Here is a 12,023-nt window from a genome sequence, read left to right as displayed (position 1 = left end):
ATAAAAAAATTAGTGTTAATGAGCTTAAGATGCTGATAGCAATCACCTGTATTTATGTGCAGCTCTGTTTGCAATATAGGAAAGCCTCTTTCAACACTTACTTTGGATTGCATGGTTGTAGTAGATGTGTACCTTCTTATTTTTTAACCCTCTTCTTTGGTTCTTGGCTTTGTTGTGCTAAGGTGTATGATCCATTTCAGAGCTGTGGCTGCTTTCAGTTCTGTAACCTTACCCGGCCTTTTCCACGTATGTGACTGATGGGAGGCTGGTTTTCCGTGTCCCTGTTATATCTGGTGTCTGTTCTGTTCATGAATACTTAACAGCTGCATGTGTCAGGGAAGTTGGAGAGGGATGTTTCTTATGTGACCTGCTCATAATTTATACACAGGAAGCATGGTGCTGAAAACCAGATTAATGCCCATGTACAAGACCTACTTCTAATACTGAGTGTATACAAAAATAGTATTTTTCTTTTATTTTTGATACCTTCTTGGAAGTTTTCTTTTGTGTTTCTTCCTGGGTACTTCTAATTGTGCTAAAACCATCTTTGATGGCTCTTTGATACTGTTTTCCAAAAGAGAATTACATAACAAACTTGCATAGGTTTGGAATTACAGTTTGTTAGCTTCCTCTCTATCCATTGCTTGGACTCCCATTTCCCAGGAAATAAAGTTACCAAACGCTTCTAATGACCAGGGCCACAATGAGTATGCCAATGCTTGCTGTCATAAGACATACGGCAAAGTTCATGTGACTGCATGCAATGCTGATTCCTCTTCATAAAATCAGCTGTAACCCCAGTGGTGGGCCGGGGCAGGGAAGAGGGGGGCTTTGAGCCAGAGCAGTTGTTTTGAGTCCATCTAGTAGCCTGCTGTTGCTGAGAGGGAAGGCACTCTTCCTCTCTGACTCTTGCTCTCCTTTCTTTACGCCCAGCTGCTGAATCCTGCCTCCGTCGATGTGGGTTTGCACTGTCACATCCCTGTATGAGCCAACTGCAGAAAACTTTCTATTTTTAGGGCTGTTGAATTTGTTCTTTGATTAGATATGTAGCTAAGTAGGCTTCTGGAGGGGCGGGACAGGTGATAAAACTAGCATAAAAAGTGGCATAAATATGTCATGGGAAGGGATTCCCCCTTTTCAGCAGTGGTGCTGGTGCTTTGTTGCCACTTTTTCTTGTCTCCAGATGAGTAAGCCAGCATCCATATCTGTCGTCCACAGCCATGTACTCACAGCCTTGCGTTTCCCACTCTGCTGTTTCAGCACACGACCTGTTTTACCAGGTGGTGAAACAGATCACAAAACTAACTTGAAGCGGTGGGGGCAAGGGTTTGTTTTCATCTTGATCAGCATCTTAATGAGTACAGACAGCTAGGCCAACAAGAAGGGGCTCTGTGGGGACAGGAGTGAACATGTGAAGCAGTTGTTGCTTAAGCCAGCGTTACTGATAAAGAATTGCTAGCTGAGTTAAGAGCCTGTTTTTGGGATCACTTCACATTATCCAGTGTGCCCCAAGCTTTGACCTGCGCTTTTTAGCCCTGCTGAGTGTCAGTGAAAGGCTATTGTCAGCTCTTTCTGCTCTCACCTTTTGTACAGAGGAGCAGATGTTCAGTCAGAGAGTATGAACTTTATTTTTGCCAGCTCCAGACCACGAGTCACACTGGTAGCAGCTGAAAGACCCACGTACATGCTAGGATTGACTGATTATATTTTGTAGGTGATGCTAGCACGTATGTACAGTCAGACTATTTTTCTCCCTTGTCAGCAGGTTCTGAATTATATGTGCTAGCCATCTGCATCTTGCCCAGTGAATCTACATTTGGAAATAGAAAGGGCCCAGGATGCGTGATCCATAATAGTCTATTGCTGTGGATGTTTTCCAGCATTTTTTTGACATATGTAGGAATGCATATATCCAGTATCTGACATGATACACAAGGAGTCTGCTTCTATCACGTACCCTAATGTTTAGAACTTCTGACACTGAGATTTAGAAAATTGGGAGGCTCTGTAAACTAGAAGTACCATACAATTAATTTTGGTGCATTAGGAACTGGGGCAGAACAATGCCAAAACTTTAGATACTGTTTACATTTTACTTAAGTGATCTGCTAGAATTGCCAGGAGGGCACATCCTGTGATCCTATGGCAGTGAGAGGCATATCTCTTAATGTTTCTAAAATAGTTGCTTGTTTCCTGTAGTATGCAGAATAATACTCTGTGAGGGGAGGCCTTATCGCTCTTGACAGCTACCTGAAAGGAGGTTGTAGCGAGGTGGGGTTTGGTCTCTTCTCCCAAGTAACCAGTGATGGGACGAGAGGAAGTGGCCTCAGGTTGCACCAGGAGAGGTTTAGACTGGATATTAGGAAGAATTTCTTCACCAGAATGGCTGTCAAGCACTGGAGGAGGCTGCCCGGGGAAGTTGTAGAGTCACCATCCATGGAGGTATTTAAAAGGTGTGTAAATGTAGTGCTTAGGGACGTGGTTTAGTGGTGGACTTGACCATGCTAGGTTTATGGTTGAACTCGATGATCTTAAAGGTCCTATCCAACCTAAATGATTCTATGATTTTATGATTGTTACTGCAGAAGATGCGTAGAGTTTCCTTTTTCAAAGAGAAGTATTTGGTGAATGTCTTTTGTCTTTCTCATGGGTGGTTACAACATTTAAGAGGAGTATTTCTTTATAGACATAGTAACTTCTTAATTGTAATTTTATTTTCAGAACCTTGTGTTCAGCAGCCACTGTAAAGCAGTTACTGGCTATTCAGATCATGTCATACATCGAAGGAGATCAGCTACCTCATGTGTACGGTGCTGCCAGGTGACTGAGCTGCCGTCCTTCCTGTGCATAGCCAGTCCACGGGTAAGTCCAAGTTAAGTTGTAAATTATGTATTTGCTATTGTGTTTTAAATCTTGTTAGAATTATGTCTTAGGAACAAGATGATCTATTACTTCTTTTGGTTGGGTAAAACTGTTATGAGGATATCCTTTTGCTACTGTATTCAATAGTGGGTTTTTTCATAGGGGAAGTGACTGTAATGGGTACTGAAGGGAAAAGGAAAGTTGTAAGATGCACCCAAGAGGAGTTATTCTGAGATACGTAGATTTCAGTTTCTCTCCTAATACCAAAAGCAGTAAAATTGTAGAAGAGATTGTTAAGTAGATTATTCCCCAGTAATCTAAGGAGGAGATGTAGTTGTGATATGAACAGAATGGGGTGATTGCGTGGTCAACTCTGATGACAAAAGGGGGCTAAGGAGCAATGCTTTTTTTGAAAAAGATGTTTGTTTTCTCTCATTGTGTCATCGTGTGCTCCAAAAAGGAAACACTGAATTGCAATATATAAGGATTACTCAAGTTGGCATTTTCTAAATCTTTTGGATATTAAGTGGTACTGCTTGGGATTGTTCGTCATCTATTAAGTGAATTTGAAATTACTTCAGCTGAAATTTTCTGGGCGGACACGAGACCTTCGTAAGTCTAAGGCTATTGTATTGGGTGTTGTTGGATCTTGACAAAGCTGGACAAAATGTGGTTTTATTACCAGACCATCGAGTTGTTATATTCTTTAGTCACTGTTGATGTTATTGCTGTAGGCTTGATCAAATGGGGCCACATGTGCAATTATACATTCACATCTGGAGAAGGGTGGATGGCAAGTAGGACTCTGTGTTTATGACCTACATGCTGCTGCTCGAGCTGAATTCATCTGTGCTTGCAGCTCCAGGGGCCAGGAATCTAACTGAATTTCTCAAAGTCACATATCGCTTCCCCCCCCCAACATATTACTTGGTTCAAGAACAAGCGGTTATTCTGAGGGTAAATTGTGAAAACCACTTCTCCTTCAGATTTTTTTGATCTGTCACTCTTTGTACCTAAATTTGCATTACGGATGAAGAATATGTCGAATACTTCCCCTACATCAGAGGGAAGAGAGCAGCTTAGAAGGCTACATATAAAGGGGAAGGGAAAGGCGAGGAGAGATCGTATCTGACATTTATTCTAGTGAATAAAAGTTACTTGTTTTGGCTTGGCTGGTGTATAAAAATGATTAAGTGGAGGCACGGCTTTTTGTTTCTAGGAATACAAAGACTTCATTTTACGCTTGTTAGAAACTTTTGGCAGGAGTGTAGAAGACCTGAAACAGCAGAAAGAGCACATATGTTCTCAGAAACGATAGCCTTCTGTTGTTGTTTGACCTGTGATGAATTTTGGGAAGTTAATGGAGCGAATGATAGGAATAGGAGCGTATGTTTATGTAGCAGCTATGGGGTGGTGAGGGGGGGTCAGTGTTGTAGTTTTCTCTCTATGCAGGCAATCTTCCTGAGTACAGATAGGTCTCAATCACAAAAAAAGTAGCTTGGAGGATGGATCTTGTGTTCTCATTAAGAAACTGATTAATTCTATTTCGAGTAATCTTGATTTGTTTAGTTTCTATAGATCCCAGTGTGTCAGAGGTATTGTGGTGAGAAATGGTTTGGGGCATCTCACATCTGAAAGGTTAACTTTGCATGGAGATAAATGCAGGAAGCACTTTGCTATTACCCTAACTAAACCAAGTTATTGAATTTAAGGTGGCAATGCATTCGTATATCGCTATCACTACATTTTTTTGATATATTTCTGAACCATGACTGTTACCTTCAATCACTTTGACAGTAATGTGTTGACATAGGAGCATTTAGTACTAAGGACTACTCTATGTACTAAGGACTACCCTATCTTTTGTTATGAATAAAACCACAAAAACAAACGTGGAAGAAAAACTTTAAACTGCACCATGACAAAAAGGAGAGAGGAAGAGCATGAGCAAGCTTGAATGGAAGAGGGTTTTTTTAATCTGTTTCAGAAATGTGTTGGTTTTTGTTGTAGGGCCATGTAAAAAATGCAGAGCTCTACCCTAGAAGTGTGCGTCTGCATTTAAAAAGGTCTGGAGCTGACAGTCGAGATAGTCTTAGGTCCTCAGATGTCAGTCAGTGTTACACAGGCTACATGGGAAGATTGCTTCTTGTTAATGTAGAAATTTCACTGAGCCACACAGAGTTCATCTCAAGATTGTCTCCTACTAGCTCTTCCTTTAGGTGAAGTATTACTGAAATGTAGCTTGTACAATTTTTTGGTATGGCTTTGGTTTTCTTTTAAAAATCCTGGTGTACGAATTTCCATATTGATTTCAGTAAATGAGCCATGTTTCTGTGCCAGAAATTAGTCTGCTGTTTTGTGTGTAGTGGCTGCCTGTCCTAGAGGTGTCCTTGAAATAAATGAGACAAGTTGTCTGTGCATGGAAGAGCATTTCTTCCAGTCTATCCAGTGTAGAAATATGAATTGAAATGTGATGGTTAATAGCATTCCTTAAACAACCTAAGTCTGTACCATCATTTGCGGTGTACATCAGTGTTCAGGCAAGAAGACTTGCTTGCATTTTTGAATGGAGAGGTTTTGCCCTCTCCCACAAAAGTCAGCCAGCCCTGTGCTTTGACTGCAGGTGGCAGTACAAGATAGCAGCAACTCTATCGGTATCTTTTAAATAGTGGAAATGTGTACAAAGTCCTAACACAGTGCCTTTCACTCTGCAGTGTTTCACGTGGCTGTACGTATAGACCTGTAAGCTGGTCTGGTTTTAAAATAGTTCTTGGCATCTTGGAAGACAATGGCTTTGCCATTATTGCTAAGATTTCGTATGCTTTTTTATTTCAATATGTACTATAATTGTGCTCATGAATCTGTTTAGACAATTGTTTGGCCCTTGCAAAGAGAAGTCTCTGTTTGTGAGATGAATTTATCCCCATGAGAAGAGCTCCTGTAAAACAGGACTGGACCGCAGACTTCCACCCAGAAGATCTTGCTTAATACCTTTTACTTTGAGTTAGCTGGTGAATGTTCAGAGAGGTGCAGCCAGCATCTTAAGATATCAGGCAGTCTGTCCTGAGGTACAGGTTGCTCCCTTCACCTTGTAATTCTAAAGTGCAATATTTAAAACTGGTGGCATTTAAGCTATTTTACTGCTAATCATTTAGTTAAGCCATTAAAATATTTTCATTTGCATGATACAATGTTATGTACATATAATTCTCAGTATGTAGCAGTTAATTATGTCATACTAGAGTAAGCTGGAACAAAAAATTGAACCCCCTTCAAAGGCATAAAAGCTTTTCATCTGCAATACAAAGATAGTTCTTTTACTGTGTTTAATGTTTCAGTTATTTAATGAATTATTTCATTAAATATATAATTTCAGTTATTTAGTGTGATAATGGGACATTATCACATAATTCACACCCCTACTCAGTTCTGCAGAAACTCCCCTGCTTACTGTTCACCATCAAAACCTACAGACTCCCATACTGTTTCTGTGGAGCTTTGCTTCCTTTTTCTAAAATGTGAAAGCTTTCATAAGTTTGATTTCCTCTGCGTTCATTTTCATTTGTTACATTGCTTTTCATAGTCCCATAGGTAATGTCATTTTGCACACCATTAGGATTCATGACAATGTTTTCAACTTACATGAATTTACATGGATGATTTTTTTTTTAATTGTACTTCCGAAATAAAAGCAACAATGACTTCTAAAGTGATGTATTTGCTTACTATAGTGGTAAAGAAACCTACAAAGCATTGCAAATTTATAACTTTTCTCTTAGTCCATACTGTGAGGTTAATTGTCTACTTTTAATTTTTAGTTTCATTTTTATGTGAGTTTACAACACGTTATTAAGTCTCTAGATAGTATGTGCAAGTTTTTACTAGCTTTCTTTTGTAAACCTGGTTATAAATAGCTTCTGTAAACAGCCCAGAATGTTGGCCCAAAACAGACTTATATTCAGAAAAGGCAGAAAGAAGTTGATGATCTGCATTTTATTGGAAAGATTCTTTTGCTAGATAGTGAATTGTTGCGTATTTATATTTGCATGAAAGCGTTGTAATTGTAAGTGCTTTGGATCATACGATTTAATTCTTGATGAGGTATCTGAAGAAAAACCCAGCAGAGTAGGCTGTCCTGGTATGTACCATGGCTCGGTTCCCCTTTTGGTTGTTATTGCTGCAGTATCTTGAAGTTGTCCCTTACCCTGGTAAGGGAGAGATAAGAGCAAGCTGTAGATTGTACAAAGGACAACCTTGTCTGCTGGAACAGACTTTTTACTCGAGGACCTTACAGCCATCGGCATACAGCTGTTTGGCTAACGTGGACCTTCCACTCCCCGTACGGATTTGGATGGAAGGGGCAGAGCAGGGGGAGGTAGAAGTGATGGAGCTGTTTCAGAATAGCTCACGGGGCATGAAATCAGAGTTGCTGTGTTTGCAACACTGGTCTGTCCAGCTGGGTTGTATGTACTGGAGCAGGTAATGGGACAAGGGATTCGTAGAACAGCCGGAAGAAAAAGATCACCCTGTGCTCACTTGCACTGTTTCTGTGGCCCACTTCTGTTCAGATCAGCTGGCAAGCCCAAGAAACGTGCTGTTCCAAAGCAGGGCTGTTTTCCTGTTCTTTTTTTTTTTCCTTTCTAATTTATGTATCTTCCTAATTTTAGATTATTCCATGAATTTCTGTTAAGGATGATACGTAAATCTCATCTCTGCTAGCTAAATGCTTGCTTGTGAAGGGCAAAATTAAAAAAGAAAAAATCTAGGCAAAATGAGAGGTGCAGCAAGGATATTATTCTTTTACTCTCAGCTTTGCTATCAGTTGCGTAGCAGTTGGCACAAGGCATTGTTTATGAAAAGGCGAGTAATCCGTGCATGGTCGTTCACAGGGCTTTTTTTGTGACGTGGGGAGATGTTGCACCTTTGGTTATTTTAAGCCCAGCCTAAGATCGTTTTCCATTTGTACATGTCAGTAACGATTTGGCTTTTACAATTTGATCCTCTGGGAAGGTACCTAAACTGGGGATTTGGGGATGAGGGGAAATCTGAACAAAAATGCTGATTATTGTTTTACTTGTAGGTAACAGCTGTGCCACTGGAGTTCTACTGCAATGACCGAAGTGCAGAATACGAGCGCAGGGCACTAAAGGAAGGAGGAAGTCTTGAAGCAAAGCAGTGTGTACTCAATGGAGCCCCTGAGCTAGCAGCTGACTGGCTGAAGCAATCCTCCCGGTTCTTCCCAGAGTATCCAGGAGGGCTGTTAGGGATCAGGCCTCAGAATGGCTGGTCTTTTATCAGGATACCAGGTAAGTCTGGAGGCTGTCATGGAATAGAGATGAGAGAAATAAGGACATCTGCCCTTTGGTTATGGGCTTTTTGAGAGGGTGGGAGTGGTTGTGTGTTTGTATTTCCTCCTAAGTGAAAGTTAACCCTTGTATCTTAAAATACCTTGTGATTTCACATCCTCTGTCTGGAGTAATGCTGTTGGTGCATACTGAAAAAGTCTAATGCAAACTTTTCTAATGCTTAAAAACCTCTCTTAGCGTGTCAGCCCTCCAAATGACTGTAAAGAGGTGGATTTGCTTATAGAAGTACAGTCTTCTCTTATAACCAAATACTATTTTGAGGTTCGAGATAGGAAGATTGCAGGAAAAGTAACAGTTGTACCTTGCCTCCTAGTGTGTTGGAAGACCTTCGTATTGACCCAAATGATCCTTGGTCTTCCTAGTGAAAAGATAAAATTACGTGTAGCAGTCTACAATGAGAAAGATGTGTTTGGGGACCAAATTCAGAGGAAATTGGCCTGGAAAATAAGGCATGAGGGATTTACTGAATTTCAGTTGGAATAAAGATTTATTCGTGTTTCCTGTTAAAGTGGGGAAAAGGTAACAGTGTTGTAGTAAAGTAAATGCACTTCACTTTTTTGTAGAGTTAGACTAAAGTAATCTAAATTTGCTAGAATTTGATTGCCAATACTGCAGTGACTTCCATGGGCTGGACACACTCTAGCTGTCGGAAGATGGTCCTGAGCAGTGAGCAGAGTTCTGCAGAAAGTACTAGAGATCTGAGAGATAGCCAAGAGGAAAAACAGCTTACACTGCCAGATGCTAAGTTATTCCCAGACCCTTTTGGGTCAAGGATGTTTGGCAGGGGAAGTTAGTACAGTAAAAGGAAAATGGCCTTTTGCTTGCTACAGTCCGGTTTCAAAAGGTACCTCATAAGTACTTGGAGTCATTTGAAGCACATGCATGTTTCTACCTATGTAATGGAGAAACCATTTTTCATGAGCTTGCACTAGTGTAATGTTCAATTGACAGCTGATGATTTTATAGGTTCTTCAGGAATTCATTGAATTGTTTATCAGTTATTTGGAAACAGAATCACTGTAGCAGAAAGGAGGGAAATGGTGAAGGGATAAATTAAGGTAGAAGACATGGATAGAGAAATGAAGAAAACTAACCAATGTAGAGTAGAGAGAGGGCTGCATTCTCTTGAAAAGACTTCCATTTTAAGCTGATGACTTCGTCATCATCAAAAATTTGTAGAGGAATAAAGATGGGGTACAAGAAGCTTACAGGAGCGAATGAATAGATACGAGGTTAGGCAAATTGTTGCCAAAGCGCAACAAATAATTTGGTTGAGAAGGTGGTTGGGATGAGTGTGTTATATAAAGCTGGCTTAATTTAGGAGGTGTTGGAGCTAAAAGCGGATTAAAAAAAATAGTTTCGTACAGCTGTATTTTAACTAGGTAGAAAGTAACGTTCAAACCTAAACTTATTCTAAGAGGAGAGGGCACATACCACAACAGGACAGCTGTGTTTATATGCGCAGGAGCAGGCACAGTGCATTACAGAAAGTGACTGATGTGCTGAAGGAGCCATTTACAAGGCTGAAGTCTAGCAAGTGTCAAATGGAACAGTAGGTGTGAAGGTCTGCGGTAAATAGGTGACCAGAAGAAAAGGAGATACCTCTCTCTCCTAACCCTGGTCTATCCTCTCCCAGACGTGACGTTCCCAGTGCCCTGGCAGCAGACTCAGCTGCGATCACTGTGGGAATCTCTTGAGGCTTTTCCTGTTCTTTGAAAGAAAAATGGTCCTGGATTAAATGGCCGGAAGTGTCTGAGTCCTTTTAGCATCGATAAAAAGCACCGGCCTCACTGGCTGTTTACTGTGAGAGCCAGCTAGCTCCTCACTGACCCCATTGTGCCGTGCAGACTGTCGGGAGGGGAACCAGGGGTGTCAACTGGAACCCAGACTTTATCTCTCTTTCCTCTGTTTTTTGCATGTCCAGAGGCACTTTTTCTCATTCTCCAGAGAGCGGTGAGCCCAGCTACAGTCATCGGCCAGAGCTCATGACAAGGGTTATTTTGAGTCATAATCATTTGTAACTCTTCTTCCCAGGGCATAGGATCCCACTGTATCCCCTTGTAGATAATTTATGTCCATATCCCTGTGTGGCTGGAGGCAGGGACTTTTTTTCCAAACTGAAAGCCATACAATGATATTTGACAGTTATTTTCTTTTTGGTCTGGTTCTCTTTTCTTGTTTATTTCATACAGTGCTGAAGAACCCAAAAATTGTGTCCTAGGGAGAGTTTTTTGACATGCTGTCCAGGACCTCTGTCTTCTAACTGGCTTAAAATTTTAAAAGTTCCTTTGATGCTATTAAAAAAACCAGTAAGATAAAATATCCAAAGACATTGTCATCGGAAGTTTTTACTGATCATTAAAAATGGAAAAAATATAGATTTGCAAATTTTGGAAATCCCATTTTAAAAAGAAACCTTTTTCTTCTCCCAAGGTGAAAGGGAATGAGAAATGGAAGTGAGAGAAACTAGAGGTGGGAGACACTTCCCCCACCCCCCCCCCTTTTGAATGATTGTGGTGTTTTCTGAAGATGTCATGAATAAAGTAGTACATTTTCTGTTACTGCTTTCCAGAATTTGTCCTTTGAAGCACTAGGTGGCAGGCTTTAAGCATGGAAAAGTGTTTGATCTTGGAAAACGCAATGGTATCAAGACGGCGTGCTTACAGATGCCAGGTTAAAGTCAAGTGGTTTTCTCTTCCAAAGATGATAAATCTTTTTTTGTTAATTCTGTTTTGCTTTCCTAAAAAAACCCCAAAACTTTTTCACCAGTGCAGTCTGCTCTAGTGCTGAGATATTGGACAAATTATGAGCTGTTAGCAAGTTGCTAACTTTTCAGACTGTAAGACCATCTGCAAATAAGTTCTTTACTTGTAATTTGCATTTTATTGCTATTTAAAAATAGCAGCTTGCACAGTGGAAACCTAACGAGCCAGCAGCAAAGGACACGCATCATTTCCAGTTACCAAAACTTAATTCTACCTGGTCATGCCTGTGTGAAAAATACAGTAGCATTTTGCTTTTGGAAACTTGCTAATATGTTAATCTGAGCCAGTCAAGACTGACTTTTGAACAGACCTTGTTTGTTCTTTCAGTTTCCTTCCAGTCAGATGGCTTTTGGCTAATAATCATATTAGTTTGTCCTGTATATCTAGACTTTTCATGTTGCTTCACTCGATTTAATTCATTCTGAAATAGCAAGCTGACCGATTAGAATAAAAGCAGAATGTCATGACTATATGGATTTAAAGGAAAGAACAACATTTTGTATAAAGAGTAAACATTGCTACTGTGCAGAGTTTTTGACTTACCCAGATGAATTTTAAAACCAAATAACCGTAAATCATTTCCATTTTTACTTAATTGCCTAAGTTCAAAGTTTCATTTTCCTTAGAAGACTGCATGAAACTATGAACTATTTGTATGTAATTGAGACCAAGTTCTGGAGATGGTTGTGTCATTATACATTATGTTGCACTTGGAACAAATGCCAGCCTGAGCTGTGGTCTTGAGTTTTCCTTACAGTATCTCCTTGGCTTTCTAGTTGAGGGATTCCCTAAGGTAGTTGCTAACGATTCAAGCAATGATGTGGCACTTGCTCTTGGCAAAGCAACAAGATCACCATCAAAATTGGAGAAAAACAGTGACTGTCTAGATAGGCGGACAAGCAAGAAAGAGCAGAGCTCGCTCTCTTATCTTGGATTCTTAGCTAGTGAATTGTAGGAGCATGGCTCTAAACTTATCAAAGGAGAGAGCATTCAGCGGAAACAGAAAGCTTAGTGATTTTAAGCAATATTG

At 40.3% G+C, this 12,023-nt stretch overlaps 1 protein-coding gene across 1 annotated transcript in view; it reads left to right on the top strand.

Moving 5' to 3' along the window:
- INO80 (INO80 complex subunit) overlaps positions 1-12,023 on the top strand; it is a 58,729-nt gene that overhangs the window by 27,585 nt on the left and 19,121 nt on the right. The window contains 2 exon segments of the mRNA XM_009702474.1: positions 2,722-2,862; positions 7,943-8,168. Of these exon segments, the coding sequence (XP_009700776.1) occupies positions 2,722-2,862; positions 7,943-8,168 (367 nt within the window).

Source organism: Cariama cristata, unplaced genomic scaffold (genome assembly GCF_000690535.1).
Source record: "Cariama cristata isolate BGI_N322 unplaced genomic scaffold, ASM69053v1 scaffold14126, whole genome shotgun sequence".
Lineage (NCBI taxonomy): Eukaryota > Metazoa > Chordata > Aves > Cariamiformes > Cariamidae > Cariama > Cariama cristata.
The sequence above is the reverse complement of the archived record's forward strand: the minus strand, read 5'-3'. Positions and strand labels throughout refer to the sequence as shown.